The following is a 17,519-nucleotide window of genomic DNA, read 5'->3' as shown; positions in this document are numbered from 1 at the left end:
AATAAGAGTATTTGATTTTACATTTCCTTACTGTATTTGGTTCCAAGTCTGTTCCTCATTTAAATGTACGTGTCTGTAGCTGTCAGAACTTAATTTTAAATTTTTGCTTAATATAGCAGGAAAAAAGCCACCCTTCAATGTCTGTTATTTTCTGTCTGCTCAGGGCATGCCTTACTCTTGGCTCACTCCTTGATTCTTTTTAGAAAGTACAGGAGTCAAAAGGAAAGTTGCAAGACAGAACATAGTTTAACAAAATGATCAATGAGTTTGATTACATTAAAGTCTTAAAAACCCTCACGTGTTAGAGAGTAGCAAGAAACAGAAACTTCTCATAGCCCAGTCAGCTGGCAAAGTTAATAATGGATCTTAGGGAATGCTTAATGTGAGGATCAACCCAGGAAATATTTTTGCTCTCCTTTTGCTATTGCTAGGTTTTGGGATTTTTTTTCCTTCCCCCCTGCAAAAAATATATCCAAATACAAATTGCATATTGCAGAGTTTATCAGCTGCACACAATATTGGTTTTGGCACCACTATTTCAGAATAATAATTTGGTCAACTCTAAGAAAAGATCAAAGACCCTCTGCATTGCAAAACCCACTGATTATGAATAAACAGGTCTAACGAGAACCCAGTTAATTTTGGGTCAAAGAATTATAGAAAATTAAGTTGCTGCCTTGACAGTAATAGAATCATGGAAATAGCTCAGGTATAAAGGGTTTTGAGGGTTTTCTGAAGGGCTGAGAGTTCTGCATAAAGAAATAATGTGAAGCAGCAGGAAATAATGTAAACCAGCAGGACAGTAACTGCACTTGCAGTTTAAACAAGAAATCTTCTGCTCAAGCATTTGTATTTAACAACAGGATGTGAAAGCTGGACTTCACCCAGCACAATTGTATTTACCTCAAAACAAATGGTTGAAGAGAGTACAATATACTATGTGGAGTTATAGTGCATAATGAAATTGGCTGAAATGTTGGGCTGTTACAAAAAATGCAACAAGAAAAAGAAAATCTAATGGATAAAAGTGTAATGAACAAAAATTATTTTATAGAGTACTTGCCATGGGTGCTAGAACAGTACATGCAGTGAGTCAGTCTCACTATATTTAGTGAGACATTTGATTTAACTACAAGAGTCTGTTTTTTTGATTGTTGGCTTTATAGTATTAATGAAGCATTATTAATGTCAAAATATAATAATAATAATAATATTGATAATGTTGGAATTATTCTGTTTCAGCAAAGAGAATTTAGTTAAGAAGTCTGAAATATACCTATGAAATGTTTGTAGAAAATTCAGTTCTCATATTACCATATCTCTAGCATAATGATATCTGAACAGAAGTTTCCTTGGTTTGTGTTAATAAAGAGCAAGGAAAAAAATGATTGTGTGTCTGTTTTCATTACCAGTTATGTTTGAGATTTGTTTTAATTTTATTTTTAGAATTTCTAGAACCTTGAATTATTTTTTTAATTCAGCTGTTGGGGTCATAGAGAAAAATTCTGAAAGACATAACAAGTATAGGTCCACTAAAAGTGAATTTAAAATGTAACTTTTGGCATGATCTCTGTGAATCATCCATTTTCCAGGTTCCAGTAGCTCCTACTCAGAAGTCCGGTATAAACCTTCATTTTTGAAGGATGATGAACTGCGACAGTTGATCCTTAGGGTAAGTGGAAGGAAACTCTCAGGTAAATCATGTCCTTGTTAAAGTCTGAGTTTTTAGTTGGACAGTGCTTTTTCTCCCATCTTTTCCTTCAGGCAAGTGTTTTGTTGTACTGGTTTCTAAACTGTGTGCACAACCCAGGCTTTCATGAAGGTGTGCAGAGATGGTTTGGGAGCATGACAGGGACAGCTCCCACTGTCCCGGGTTGCTCAGAGCCCCATCCAGCCTGTCCTTGGACATTTCCAGGGATGGGGCAGCCACAGCTGCTCTGGGCAACCTGTGCCAGGGCCTCAGCACCCTCACAGGGAAGAATTTCTTCCTCATATCCAATCCAAACACACCTCTGTCAGTGTGAAGCCATTTCCTCTTGTCCCTCTCCAGCTTTCATTTATTTAATTTTAAAAATCAGGTTTAAAAGTGTGCTTCCTTGTAGTCATTAATATTCATTGTTTATTTTAATTCTGTGTTTTTAAAGACAGTATATTTATATTTTCAGGCTGCAGATGGATTCCTGTTTGTGGTTGGATGCAACAGAGGAAAAATTCTGTTTGTCTCTGAATCAGTTTGCAAAATACTTAATTATGATCAGGTGGTTATTGTTGTTTCTTACTTGCTTTTACCTTTCATTTTCTTAGGAATTTTAAAACTTTTATAATTTATTCTATATTGCAATACTTATATATAATTTCTTGGAATTTCTTTGATTTAACCTTATTTGGAGTAAAGCTGAACATCCTTTAAGAAAATATGTGCAAGATCATCACTGTTCCCAACCTGGAGGAACAGCACGAGATTTCAGCTGATCATCCTTAAGAAAACTGCCAGTGTGAGAGGAAGGGAGAATTTGAAGGTGTCCTAATTTCTGTGTGCAAGTCCTAATTTCTCTCACATAGTGAAGTGGTTTTGGTTTGGTTTTTTTTTTTTTTAGGCCAAGGAAAATGGGTAGTTTAGCAGTGGAAGTTAATGAAAGCTTTCCTTGCTGATGCCTTTATGCTTGGATGCACCACGTAACACATCGTGCACAAAAACTGTCCCAGTGTGTACCTTAACCTGAAAGAGACTGAATGGGAGCCAGCTTAGCCTGTGGAACATGGGAAATTGGGAAAATAGAAGCACCTTCCATTAGTTGGTGTTTAACATGATGGGCAATTACCACAAATAATCAAGGGATGATAATTTCTTCTTGCATCAATGACTTCTGTTTCACAAACAGAGGCTAAAACAGTTAGTGCTGCCATCTGTCTACTTTTGTAACTTTGAAACCATTTGCGCTATCTTAGTTTTCTTTATAAATGTACAGATAACCAATCTGGACTCTTTCATAGATTTATTTATATCTTTTTTTTTTTTTTTTTTTTAAGTGCAATACTATCTTTTTAAATTGAAGTTAAATGAATCATCCTAGGGGAGTAAGCATAAAGCAGAGTTGTTTGGGTTTTTTTTAACTTCTACACAGATTTGTTCAAGAACTGAGAGTGCCTTTCTGGAGTCACTCATGTTAGACATACCTACTTCCAGACCCTTAAGCTCTCCTTTATTCCAGACAAGGAGATTCAGAGGACATGGCTGGTTTTAGTAATACATATGGATTTGTTAGCTGGTTTGGGAGTTGTTCTAGGTTCTGAATCCCATGCTGCAGCTTTATCTGGTTTGTTACACCTGTATATTTTGGCAAGGCTGCCTTTAGGCTGTCTCAGCAGCACTCAGCATTTTCCCATTGCATTAGGATTAAACGAGGACTGGGAAAAGGCAGGACACTGGCTGTTTACCCTGAGTTTGAGTCTAGAGTAGATCTTGTCAACACAGCTCCTTTTTATCCTTTGATTTGTTTGCTGTGCTGAAGGTAAGCAGTGGAAAACCCAAACCAGCCCACTTCTGTGAGAATTCCCTCCTGTTCCAAAAGAAAGTGGTGCAGCAGGTCAGTTAATTGGGATGAACAGAGTGAGCAGGTAGGAGGCATCCCAGCTGGAGACATCCCTGTACATATCCTCTGCTAAGGAGTGCTCTGGTGAGCTGAGCCCTGCTTCCAGCTTGCTCCTGGCTCAGTGGTGCCAGTTTGTCCAACCAAATTAGAGCTCAGAGTCATTAGATAGTTAAATATTTATTCCTCCTTCCTATTTCTTCCCTCCTTCCCCAGTAACTAAATCTGCTGCTTTTCACAGGGAAGTAACAAACAATGTTTTTGCTATCCTTTTAAATAAAAATTATATTAAACAATGACAAATGAATTGTAAAACAAAATATTGATGTTTGAAGTAACTTTTAGTGGTGTAGACAGTTGTTTTCCTGAGATAAGTAATGTGTGGGGTCCTGTTCCAAAATGGTGTGGTTCTCATCTCTTTTGTGTTTTGTTGTTTTTTGGGTTTTTTAATAGGCCAGTTTAATTGGACAAAGTTTATTTGATTACTTACATCCAAAAGATGTTGCAAAAGTTAAGGAGCAACTTTCTTCATCAGACGTCTCGCCTAGGGAGAAGCTCGTAGATGGCAAAAGTAAGTGAGAGTTGACGTGCTCAGATTTTTTCAAGAGATGTTAATCAATCTGATTACTAGTCAGGATGTATTCAGGTGGTTGTATGGATGTGTGGATGAACAAACGTGAGGTGTTTCTATGAAACAAACGTTTGAATGCGTATCTGCTGCTTAAAATGCATTTAGAGTTGAAAAGCTAGCCCAGAAGGGACTTGATTTTAGATCATAAGAGTTACTGAAATTCTGTTAAATTGCTGAAATCACTGTTAAGCATTTACCAAGATGTAGTCTGACATTCTTCCTACCAGCATACTACTTTTTTTTCTTGTATTTGCTAGGTCTTGTCAATACAAAAGACCTGATGTAGTCGAACATGGGATAAAATACTTCAATACCAAGAATCACTGTCTTCTCTGAAAATGCTAAGTGTCAATCCCAATGTAACCAAACCTTCTTTAGTTTACAGTTGTTTCTAATAAGGAAAGCATTGTGTACTATGCAGCTAATGCCTGTTTTGTGTACTATGCAGCTAATGCCTGTTTTATAGCTGGCTTTTACAAGCATCTTTGCAGTTCTTCCTTGTACCAAATACAGAGTGAAAGTTTATAAAGCATCTGTAGTAAAATTCTATTAAGAATATCAAGAAGGCTTTAAAAATAATTTAGTAGTTCTTTCTAATTTTGGAATCTGTGTCAATCGTGTTTTCTTTGCTCTATTTAAACTATTAGACTTTTTTAAATGTAAGTACAAAATTTAGGCAGCTAAACAGTAAGGACGATGTACTGGGAGGTAAATGCAGAAAGCATCTGGTTTTCTGAAGTTTTATTGCTTGGTTTTGGTTGTTTTTAACTACTTTACTAAATCTTTGTAAGCTGGCTTGCAAGTACACACAGATTTCCAAGCTGGACCAGCTCGGCTGAACTCTGGTGCTCGACGTTCCTTCTTCTGTCGCATAAAGTGTAGCAGGACCACAGTCAAAGAGGAGGAGTGTTTGCCCAACCCAAAGAAGAAAGGTATTCAGAGAGTGGAGATGAAGTGGGGGCTTTGTCTCTTGAAACTCGTTCAAATTCCATGTCACTAATGACTTCCTGATTCCTACTGATCTCAGCAAGTAGCTGTAGAGCAGTGTAAATGTGAGCCAGGGACACCTTTTGAAAAACAGTCTCATTGTTCTCTTTCTTCTCCCGGTCCCCTCCTGGAAAGAGGGAGGGAGGAACTTGAGGTATAGTGGCTCTGTAGGAGCATGTGGTCTGTTGTGGTCGAATTTGAGAAGTCTCAGGGAAATATTTGAAAGAACTGGAGCAGATCAGAAGAATGAAACTAAATAACTTATGTCTTGAAGATAACTGAGTGAATAAAACCTGCAAACTCTACTATTTTGAAGGGAAGAAAGCAAGTAAACCAACTTCTTTTTCTGATTTACTTTTTTGTGTTGTGCATATTTAAAAGTATGAATTTTCCTTTTTTTTTTCCCCCTTTTCATGGTAAAGTTAATTTATTGGTGTAATTCCATTAATTTTCCCAGTAATTTTACTTTAGTTCATATTTTGATGTGCCCATAGAGCAGTATAATCTTGTCAAGTTTCCAGTGAAAATTTACATTTCAATTTTAAAATGCATTTTCCAGCTTTTGTTTTAATAACTTAGTATTGATTTTTGCAAAGGTGTGCTGAAATTGTTTGATCCCGAAAAAATCATCCAAGTTCTGTTTTTCAATGTAACCTGTTACTGTTGAGATACACCACAAATTTTAAGAGGCACGTGATTGTAAGTAAATAGAATTTGATATCCCTTGATGTGTCAGATAACTCAGTGAGATAAGAATTTATCTTTTGTAAGTGTTTCTTGGGAAAGCAGTTTTGAGAGAAGGCACCTGAGCAACTGTGACAAAATCATGGTCGGATAACTCAGTTTCTTATTTTGCAGAGTTGATCTGTGTTTTTTGTAATAGAGAGGAAAATCCAAGCTGTGGAAAGCATCCTGTTTGGCATAGAGATGTCAAGAATGCTTTGGCATTTTTTTGGAAAGACAGCTGCTGTAATGTCAAACCTTGATGCTTATGAGGGCCTTTGCTTGTTATTTAGAGAGCAAAAAGGGATGAATGACAGTGTGTGCTGGAATTTAAGATATTTCAAATATTTGTATTCCCATAAAATGTCAGAAGCCTGAGATAAATAGAAAATAAGCTGATTCTTTCAACAACTGCAGTGAGCATATGTTCAGATCATTGTGCTCACCAAAGATAAATTGATTTGGAAGCTACAGAGGGTCTCAGGTTAATTTTAATTCACAATTCATATAAAACCATGTAAAACCAGAGTGATCTGTGGGTTATTGCTTTGTCTTTTTTCTAACTTGTGTTTGAACTGCCAACAGCCATAACTCATCTTCCTAAATCTTAAATAGGGTTACAAGCTCTCTCTGCAGGTAAGCCCAAACTGAATAGAACAAAATTAATTGAAAAATACTCTGTAAAATGATCTATAGCTGTGTACAGTTAGTGTAGGTAAGCATGAAATGTAGTTGCTGGTCTCACAGCCAACAGAATAAAATAAGTGGTTTACTCTTTGAACAATAACTTATTTAATTTCTTTCTATTAGATCACAGAAAATACTGCACCATTCACTGTACTGGGTATTTGAAGAACTGGCCTCCTAATGAGGTGGGAGTAGAAGAGGAAAATGATGTAGAAAAGGACAGTAGTAACTTTAACTGTCTTGTTGCAATTGGGAGGTTACACCCTTATATTGTTCCACAAAAGAGTGGAGAGATAAAAGTCAAAGCAACAGAATTTGTTACACGATTTGCCATGGATGGAAAATTTGTTTATGTAGATCAGCGGTAAGCGTTTTGTTCTTTAATGAAGATAAATGACACAACTGCTTCCATTTTCTGATCCTCTGTCAAAACTGTGATTTCTCCAGCAGGGTAGAAGTTCTAATTAGAATTCTCAATTTTTGAGATTTTTTGAGAATTCTCAAAAATTCCAATTTTTGGAATGTTTTTCAGCTCTACACAAGAAGCAGTTAGTTCTTAAACTATGTGTACTTAGGCTATTTGTCAAATAATACCTAATGTATAGAAGTGTATTGTCCTATAGAAAATGGATTCATTTATTCATAAAGAAAAATCTCAAGTTAGAGCTTCATAGCTCTGGACATGACTGAAGTAATAAACATTTAACCAAAAGTTATTACTTCTGAGAGTCTTACCATTTGTAACAAATATATTGTATATAAATAAGGCACCAAATTATTTTACTGGACATGAGAACTAAGTTCCCAATTTCTGTACTTTCTGAACCAGACTTTTATTTGTTGCAGAGACCTAGTTACCACTTTGCATTTGGAATGTAATTGTTGCTGGAAATGTTACTGCTTTCAGTCTCCTTTTCTTTCTACTAAAAGTGTCAGTTTGAAACTAATCCCTTTGAGTGGAAGAGCAAAATTCAGCTGCTGAGTTTTTTATTGGCTCTTATGTGTCACCAGTATTGTGACTGGCAAAGGGAAGCCACTAAACAGAAGTATTTTGTGTGTACATGTGGTTTGCATGTTTAAACTTTTACTTTACCTTCCAATTGTCATTCATTGCAAAGGGACCATTTGCCCTGAAAAATATTTCCTGCTGTTTTAGAGCTGTACTAATGCTATATTTTTTCCCCAAACATGATCACGGGCATCTGTTTGTTTAAATATTAATGTTCTGCTTTATCTGATACTGAAGAAAGCAGCTTTGAGTCCGCTGTAGTTCACATTTTTATTTCTAACAGCGCAACAGCAATTTTAGGGTATCTGCCACAAGAACTTCTAGGAACTTCTTGTTATGAGTACTGCCATCAAGATGATCACAATCACCTAGCTGAAAAACACAAAGAAGGTACAAAATAATTGGTCTTCCCATAGTACTTAGAGCTGTGTGTAACTGCAAGTGAAAAGGCTGCAAACCCAAACTACCCAACCTCAGCACTGCCCTTTGTGATGTCTGTGTTAAGACAAGCCTGCGTAAAGCTTCTAATAAAAGCAGGGAGAAACTTGTGTTGTCTTGGCTCCTAGTGCAGGGCCTTAATTGTGGGGCAATAATGTCAGCACATCTGTCAAACCCTCTGCTTCCATTGGAAGAGGAGGAATCCTGAAGAGCAGATGTGTCTGATAACATAATTAAAGACACAAGTTAAAGCTCACCAAGTCATGAGTCTCTTAGTGTTTTGCAGGAACTTAGTATTTGCTTTTTAATGTAAGATTTATGACCCTGCTGAAACTGTATAATTTGATTTTAGAACAGGTCCTAGTTTGTTCTGGCATGTTTATTCTGTGTCTGGTGAACAGAAACATTTTGGTTTTATGATGCTATAAAATAGATTTATTATTTCTACCTTTACCTTTCTAAGCCTAAATATGGTGATTATAACTTTCCTTTTTTTATCTAGTGTTGCAGAATAAAGAAAAAGTATTTACAAATTCCTACAAATTTAGAGCAAAAGATGGGACTTTCGTTACTTTAAAGAGTCAGTGGTTTAGTTTCATGAATCCTTGGACCAAAGAGCTGGAGTACATTGTATCAAACAACACTGTGGTATTGTAAGTAATTTATATGACTCTCCATTTATTTTTTGTCATAATTACAGTTAGCACTAAAATGACCTGCTTAGAAAGCAGAACGAGACTAGAAAACATCAACCTTGCACAAAAAGGGGCTGAACAACCTGGACAAACATCTTTTTGGCATTTACCAGCTATTTTTGCTTCAGGCCTAAGTTGTGGATTTGACTCTGAAAACTATGCTGTTTCCCAGTAGGAAAAAATGAGGTGAAAGAGTTTCTTGTTAAAGAAAGAAGGGAAGGATCTTTAAGAAAAGTAGATTTGAATAAATGGAACTGTTAAGTTAATGCTGCTTTTCCTTCTGGTCTTTACAACCCTCTGTGTGTCAGTTGACCCAATTCCAAGTGCTGCCCTACCCCCAGGTGTCAGAAGGTGGAGAAGCACAATTGATAGATGGTGGAAATGCAAGGCAGGACAGAAAGATCCTCTCCAAATTGATTGCAAGGGTGGAGAACAACATATGCTTGTGTTTAATTCTTTTTATTTGTAGTTCTTTTTCATTCTCTGCACCTTGCAATGGAGCTGTAATTGGGGTTGTTCCAGCTGCTGAGGATCTTTGCCAATGATTAGGGTTTTGAGTGGGGACAGAGGGGATTTTATTTCCCTTAAATTAAGTTGTTGAGGGGGCCTTTTTCCCATTCTGTATCTGGTTCATGCCTTAAGTCAACATCACCCACCTCTTTTGCCCATGTCTTTTTTTCCCCAAGAAAACAGAGGAGAGCAGTTCAGACAGTCTGTGCTGGCCAGTAGCCCAAGGACATTTTTTTGCTTGCCCTGGAAATGTGGGCATTTGCAACTGTCTGCCGAAAGGAGGGAGGGCAGCCACTGACCTGTCCTTGTTCCTGGTTACCTGATTTCCCTCCTAACACTAAAAATAATAGTCCTATTTCCTTGTCAGGGAACACAGACAATCCTACTGCCTTTCCTTTCCACTTGGAGAGTAAGAGGAAATTAGTATTTCACCCACTGCCCAGAAACATTACAAAGAATTGAACATGGAAATATGTGAGGAATATCTTATGTTTTCCTTTTTGAGGGTGTTAGCTTTGGTTCTGTGCAAAGTATTATTGGAATTAAACATAAATATGTGCTGGATTTTGCACTTGGGAAAAAAAAACATGCTAACTTTCTGTGGTTTGTTTGGGATTTTTTTATTTTCTTTAAATCTTAGAGGTCATAAGGAATCAACTGAAGAAGAAGTCCTCTACAGTTCCCAACCTGCAGAAGGCAAGTGTCACATCTTACAGTTATCACAGCTGCATCTCCTGATCAGTCAGTTTAAATTTATCCAGTCCAGGGATTTTTTTTATTCTAGGTTGTGTGCAATGAAGGATTAATTTTTTTTTTAAAGCTACTTATTTTTCAGTGTCTAGTTACTTACAGAGTCCTAATTGATATAATTCACAGAACTATAAAAAGAAGTGCATATAACCTACTTTTAATTTCCAGCAGCTTCTGTTAGAGCTGGGGATTTGCTTAGTAGGATATTGTACTTCGGTCACAGACCCTTCATATTTTGCCCAGTTTTCTGAACAGATGCAACTGTGCTGAGTTTATCTATAAAATACAGGGCAATACTGATACAGAACATATTTTGTTATTATTTTTCTGCTATGCAAAGTTTCTACTTTATGCATGCCGTTCTACCATCCTGCTGTCAAGGCTTTATATTTGCTTTTCAAAATGTTCTTTCAATAACTGATTTCAGTTGGTGAGAAATCCAAGGGTTTTTTTTTAAATCATGTTTTTTGCAATGTCTGTGTGAGACACTGAAGGTGGCAATGATTAAATATATTTCACTACTGGAGAACAACAATTTTCACAGATTATTCACTTTATATTGCAACACCCTCTGCCATGAATCAGTATTTAAAGGAATATAATTTCTGAATGTATATATTAAAATATATACGTGTATATGTATATTTAGAACAAAAGCTGCTTTAAAATGAATTATTGCTCTGCAATGAAAGTGCTCTGTTTTAAGGTTTTGTTTGGCCTTTGGTTTTTTTTATCTACAGATGCTGTAAAACAGTCTTTGGTAACTGTACCTGGAATGTCCTCTGGAACAGTTCTTGGTGCTGGAAGTATAGGAACTGAAATTGCAAATGAAATATTAGAATTACAAAGGTAATAAATGCATAACACCATCATTAGGCTTTTCAGTAAAGATAGCCATGAGGGATGTATGATTATGTGAGGGTTGCTCCAGTTTCACTTTTATTGTATTGTATGTGTAACGTTTTTTAGGTTGAGCAATAGCATTATGAGATACCATTATAATTATGTCAGTCTCATGCCTGGCAGAGCACATCACTCTTCTGGTGATTCAACAGAGGAAGAAAACTGTGCTCAAGGAATAGTATTGTAACCCATGGCCTTTTCTGATCTCTTCTCTGTTTTCTGCTACCAAAACTTGGAGCATGATAATTTAGAATCTTCAGGAGAACTTACGACATTATTGTTGCAAATGATCATATTCATGCTTTGTCACTGGGGAGGTCTGGTGGGTTCTGCACCACACAGTTTGTTTTTCAGTCTTTGATTAATGTGACCTGGTAAATCAACTAAACACATGCAATTTTAGGTTGCATTCTTCACCCTCTGGAGAGTTAAGTCCATCACATCTCCTCAGAAAGTCTCCTTCTCCAGCTTTAACTATAAACTGCAGTGATGTGAGTACACCCCTGCCTGTAAAAATCCAAAATGAAAAAGCTAATGTCAGCTCAAAACCTGTGTTTGAGTCAGAGTGCCCTGATTTGTTTTTGTGAGAGAATGTGTACTTTTAATCTTAATGGTTTTGAAGATAGTTTTTAAAAAATCTGTGCTGTTTTGAAATGTTTAAAATTGTGACTTTGAAGGTATTTCATTACTCTTCTAAAAATGGGTAGTTATGCTAATCTAGTGGTGCTTGTAAATCTACTAGTGCTTGTAATGCCACAAACTATAACTAACAAAGTTAGTTATATAAATAACATAGTTATTGCCCATAGCTATGAAATAATTAACCTATCTTCTTACCTAAATATGTTGTATGTTTTGTACTGGACATGGCATGAACAAACGTCTCCAACAGCTCTTCAAAATGCAAATTTCTTTCCTGTTAAAAACAGTTGATCTTTCCACTGCAATTCTCATTTCTTATGAAAAAAACCCACTATTCTGGTCTAGGAGCTGCCGTGACTGCCCCCTTTTTTTTATGATCAGTTCTCCCCTGTGTTACCACAGATCTTTCTCCTGAAAAGTTGTTTGACTAACATATGCTGAACTCTCTAAATCATGCAATGTCTTATCATAAGGATAATTTCATCATATTCATTGAGGATTTTTCTTGATTCTGGGCTTCGGTATCCCATTTGTTCCTAAAATAACTTTTGGAAAGCACTTCACCTTTATTAATTTCCTGGTAGAATATACACAAGTCAGGCAATCCTAGGAATCTCTCCTGCTAAATTACATGTATGTGTTAAATAAAACAAGCATCGGGAAAAAAAAAGATCTTTTTTTTTGGGTTAGCATGACTTCCATCTCTGTTGCCATGATGAAAATAGTTTAATGCATATAGAACCTAGGAGGTATGAGGGCTTTTTTAATCTCTTAACTGGAATGTTTTGACAGTGACAAACATCAGGGCACTGGGAATTTGTAGTTTATGGTAGTAGATGTGGAAAGTGCAAACCAGTACATTTGGTGCTGGATTTGTTTACCGAACACTGAGTTAGACCCTCAAGCAGTGCCATCACTGTGAAGTAGCTTTGACAGCTGTCTAAGTCACAACTTTCCTTTCAGCCAGGTCCAGTGCTATAGGAACTTCTGAAATGTTCATTTCTAAATGCAAAATATCTGCCTGATGAGGTGTATTTTTCACTTTATTCAGTTCTTAATAATTTGACAGCAGTCTATGATGTCTCTGTAATGTAATATTTAGGACTGAATTTAGGATCTAATTCTGTCCTTTCTACCAATTCTGCTCTTTCAGGTGCCAAATAAAGAGTTGATTGAGTTATGTCCTTCAGAACCAGAAGCTCTGGAGAATTCAGAACAAACCCAGGGTGCTATTCCATTTCCCAGTAATGAACCTCTCCTCAGTAAGATTTATTTCTCTTGGGGATGCTCTGGGGTTGCAGGGGCTGACATTTCTGATCACTGGTGTCATTTCTGAGAGCACCACTTTACAAGCATGTATAAAGTGTAAAGAGATTTGGCTGGCTGGCTGAAGATGAGAGCACTCTGAAAGCAGATGTGTTACTGTTGCAAGGCAAACAGCAAAATTTGATCACTGAGGCAATCTCATGACAGACAACATCTGTATCTAAAGTTTACCATTGCATTCTTACACTTTTCGTGAGGCACTTTACTGTTCTCTCTCCAGGACAGAGATGGGAAGGGAAAAGTATTTCAGTGCAATGTCAGGGAACTTCTTGGAATTTGTGAATTACTGCCCTTTAGCACTTTACCTCTTTCTAAGCTGCAAACTGGGGGTAGTTTATACAAAGGATTGCTCCAGATGGTTCAGAAAGAATTTTTTTATCTTCCTCTTGTTAAGTTTGTCTGGATACAGGATTCTCTGGTCCTGGAAGAGGAAAATGCCACTGCATTATGTTTGACATAAAAGGCAAAATGCTGTAAGAGCTGTGTTTATGCTGATCCTGTATTTCAGCTTTTAGAAACTTTTCCATCTTCCTCTTCTCCATCATCTGCCAGAGATTTATTTGTTTATTTAGAACCTACAGCTTTCTTCTGGTTGATCTGTGAGCCCTTTCAGAAAAGTTTAAAACCCCAAACCAACCAACCAAAAAAGAAAAACACCAAAAAAGAAACACAAAGGAAAAAAAGCTAATTCTTTAATAAGAGTTTGGGAAAAAGGGATTAAAAGCAACCCCAACAACACAGAACAAGGAGTTTTAAACTAAAAGGGAGTCAAGTTAGGGTTTTTTGTAACACAGAAATATTGGCCTTGAATTCAAAGGCAGGTTCTGCTTCAGACCAATTCTATTTTGCAAGTTACCATGTTCTGCCTGCTTCACAGTGTTCGTGCCTGCCTCAAGCTCCCTGTTTTAATCACTGTGTAGGTGGCAATTCTCAGCTGGACTTCGATGCCATCTGTGAGAACGACGACACGGCGATGACGGCGCTGATGAATTACCTGGAGGCTGACGGGGGCCTGGGGGACCCAGCTGACCTCAGTGATATCCCGTGGGCTCTCTAGAGCTGCTGCTGGCAGTAAGCAATGTCACAGACCCCTCTGCACAGCAGCCCTACATCCTCAGTACTGTACTGGAGTTTTCTCATGGCTCCTTTGCATTCAGACTTGCTGGCTCTGGGTTTCTAAAGACTCGAGTTGTTCAGAGAGAGAGAATCTTCTGCTGCACCTACGGACAAATGCAATATTTTTTTTCATGATGAGGAAACCTCGAAATTTTAATATTGAACCATCTCTAACTGGAATGCTTAGAACACATTAGTATATTTTTGCTAAGAAGCTTTAACCAAAAGGGACTGTACAATGTACAGGATTACTTTTTCTTAGTTTTAATACTTCAAACTTTTATTTATTGTTTTTGTTTCAAGTTGCAGAATACTGGTTATCCAAGTTACTTTCTATAGAACCTACTGTACTTACATGGTTTGAGAATATTTGTAACTATTGAATTTAAGTGAAATAATGATTTGCACACACTACAGTTGTAAAATAAGGTATTGTAATTCTCAAATGATGCAGTTTGTGATTCCTTGCACTTCTCAGCAGTGCAATTTTTGCAGTCAAAGGTGAAAATGAAGCCTAGAGTTCTGGGAGCAAGGATATTGGGGTTGGATCACCCTAATAAACAGAAGAGAATGTTTTGAGAAAAACAGTCATTTTCCCAGTACACAAACATGAGAAGGGTGTAAGAAAAGAGCAACAAACTATTAATTACTGTTTTGTATTGTTTGTAATGTATTATTAGAGAGGCAGTGCATAGAAACAGAGAAAAATTATGCTCTATTTGTGATAAAGCACTTTGGTTTTGTCCCAGGTTCTTTACTAGCTAGAGGAGTGTGAATGGATAGTCTTGCTTCCAGAGTGAGGCTTGCACTGTCTGTTGGTGAAAAAAAAGTTAAAATTCTGGGGCATCTTTTATGTTTTTGGAGAGAGTGGGAGAATTTTCTACTGCTTGAGTGTGTGACTTTTTAAAAACTCTCTGTACTATAGCTTTGTAAGTAAATGCTATGCAGGATGATCTTTTGGGAACAGCTTTTGCAAGGATTGTATCCCAGTTACAGCAAAGGACTCAAGAACATGGCACTTTAGAGGCTGCATTAGAACAACATAGCACTAATATAGCGAGAGGATATTTTTATCTCTGGTATTGAAGGTTTAAACAAATTTTTGCATCGATTGTATATCATAAAATTACAGATTTTTTTCATGTTTTCTTCATGTTTGGGTTTTGTTTTTTTAATTCAGGTAATGAAAGGAAAGCATTTGAAGATATCTGATAGACGTGCGTCTATTTTATACAGACATTTAAATGTAGGTACAACCCTAACCCCTCTCGCTCCAGGAGAGGATGGCAGCCTGGGCTGGTGTTTTTAGGAAGGCTGGAGCTGGGAACAGATGGATGTGGCCATCACTAGATGTCATCCTTGTGCTGCTGGGGAGCCACCCTGTCCTCATGGGGACACAGTCTGGACATGAAGTGGCTTGCTCTGTTCACAGAGCATATTATGGATAATAGGACTCCTTTGGCAAATGATGCATTTTTGGTGATGGTGATTTGCTAGAATGGCTTCTTGGATTGATTTTTTTTCTTTTTTTTTAACTCTATAGACTTTTTTTTTTTTTTTTTGCATTTAATTTGGATGTCATTTCCTGATCATTCAGATCTCTTTTTTACATACATGGGGCCAAAATCATCAATTCTCTTGCTTTATTAGAAGGAACTTTTCTGCTTTTTCTGAATTTTGGGCTATATCATGGAGAGAAGTGGAAGAAATAAACAGGCACTTTCTAAGAACTGATAGAAGTCTATTTGTGTAAATGAAATTTGAGATTCTGCCATTGTAAAATGCATTTTCTCTTTTCTATTCTAGAAGTAAATTCTGAATAAACCAGCAAATACTGTAGCTCATAGATAAATGACTACCTAAATAACTTAAAATTATACAGACTTTATTAGAACAAGTTTTTTAACTGGATTAGTTTGGAAACGTGGCAGCTGTTGTTACTGCAGGAGCAAATGAATTCTTTCACAAGATTTATAGAAGTGTCTAGACTCAAACCACTATTTTTGGATTCTTGGCTATCCCTAAAAAATAAAACCAGAACTGTAACTTTGAGTCTTTTGCAGTTGATGACAAATATTGTGACTTTCAATTCACTTATTAGATTCTCCCTTTACTATTTGTAATTTTTTTTTCTGGCTTAAAGCAGCCTTTTCAAGAAAAAGTGTCACTTGTAAATATTTCTGGTGAAATTAATAGGTATTTTTGAATACAATTGAGATAGTATGTGCTTATCTTTCTTTGTATAACAGCACAAGTCTAGTAAGATACTGACAGTTTGTTCCTGGCATGGTGCAGGTAATGGCAGGATGTGGTTAAACCAGGTCAATAAATACTATTTTGATGCCCTGCTGTTAGTCTGCTGGCAATTCTGTCTAATACTGAACTGAAATATAAAGTACTTGTTCTTTCAGATCCCAGGCTTTTTCCTCAAAACATAAACAGGGATGTGGAACTCCTGTGGATTTTGGTAGCTCAGTGTGATGCTCCCCAGGCAGGGAGAACCTGTAATCCAAGCTAATGTGCAATTCTGGGGATTCAAACAGAGCTTCAGAACACCCTTGTGCCCTCCAGGGATGAACTCTGAAGGTGTTCACACATTAACCCTGAACTTTTCCATTTCCTGCTGCAAGCACAAGGCTGCTGAAGGAGCTGGGAATGCTCAGCCTGGAGAGAAGGAGGCTCAAGGGAGACCTCAGCACTCTACAGCTCCTTGACTGGAGGTAGGTGGGGTCAGGTTCTGCTCCCAAGGGACAGGATGAGAGGAACTGGCCTCCAGTTGTGCCAGGGGAGGTTTGGATTGCATATTGGGGCAAAAAAGGGGTTATTAAGCATTGGCAGAGGCTGCCCAGGGCAGTGGAGAAATAATAATTCCTGGAGATGTTTAAAAGGTGTGCAGGTGTGGCACTGATGGACAGGGGTAGTGGTGGATTTGGTGCTCCTGGGTTATAGCTGGACTTGACTTCCGAGGTCTTTTTTCACCTAAATGGTTGAGTACCTATAAACACTTGTCACTTGGTGTCCTGGGGGCAGGGAGGATCCTTTTGGGATTCCCTTGTAGGAGACGGTTAGGGACAGTGCTGTTGCATACTACAGCAGAGATTGATTCCGGGTTTCTTTCCTGTGGTGCTTTCTAGTCCTGGAATTTGCTGTGGATCTTACACTTGTTAGAACACTGGAAAATTTGGTTTAGTCACGAGCATAAAAGGCTAAAGTCATTTTAGTGACTGCTCACAGGAGGGTTTCTGTTCGTGATCCAAAGTGGGACAGAAAAGAGAATACAGACCTCAGCCTGCCTGATCTGTTAAAGGTAAGTTCAGGTACGTGGGCACTGCACACAACTTTTTATTATTCATTTGTTTTCACAATAAAACCACCAGAAATAGTCACACAATCTTTGGAAATGCTAAAAAGGTTTGTGGGAAAGGTCTGCCTTGGCTGTTGCTGCCACAGTGCTGACCCTGTCTGGGTGGCAACTTTTCTTTCCTGGCACTCGCAGATTCCAAGTGCACATG

General features: G+C 37.4%; 1 protein-coding gene across 5 annotated transcripts in view; it reads left to right on the top strand.

The window, feature by feature from the left end:
- Positions 1-16,356, top strand: part of BMAL2 (basic helix-loop-helix ARNT like 2) — a 31,554-nt gene extending 15,198 nt beyond the window's left edge. For 4 of the 5 annotated variants that reach the window (XM_072923746.1, XM_012569306.5, XM_030263479.4 and 1 more), the window contains exons 6-17: positions 1,593-1,672; positions 2,166-2,258; positions 4,044-4,161; positions 5,013-5,153; positions 6,742-6,982; positions 7,911-8,017; positions 8,568-8,718; positions 9,911-9,966; positions 10,761-10,869; positions 11,327-11,414; positions 12,719-12,827; positions 13,812-16,356. In XM_072923746.1, the coding sequence (XP_072779847.1) occupies positions 1,593-1,672; positions 2,166-2,258; positions 4,044-4,161; positions 5,013-5,153; positions 6,742-6,982; positions 7,911-8,017; positions 8,568-8,718; positions 9,911-9,966; positions 10,761-10,869; positions 11,327-11,414; positions 12,719-12,827; positions 13,812-13,948 (1,430 nt within the window). In that variant the 3' untranslated portion in view covers positions 13,949-16,356. The remainder of the gene's footprint in view (positions 1-1,592; positions 1,673-2,165; positions 2,259-4,043; positions 4,162-5,012; positions 5,154-6,741; positions 6,983-7,910; positions 8,018-8,567; positions 8,719-9,910; positions 9,967-10,760; positions 10,870-11,326; positions 11,415-12,718; positions 12,828-13,811) is intronic. The other variant, XM_072923745.1, reaches the window with a different exon arrangement.
- Positions 16,357-17,519: the final 1,163 nt, after the last annotated feature.

The sequence above is a fragment of the Taeniopygia guttata genome, chromosome 1A (genome assembly GCF_048771995.1).
Source record: "Taeniopygia guttata chromosome 1A, bTaeGut7.mat, whole genome shotgun sequence".
NCBI lineage: Eukaryota > Metazoa > Chordata > Aves > Passeriformes > Estrildidae > Taeniopygia > Taeniopygia guttata.
The sequence above is the reverse complement of the archived record's forward strand: the minus strand, read 5'-3'. Positions and strand labels throughout refer to the sequence as shown.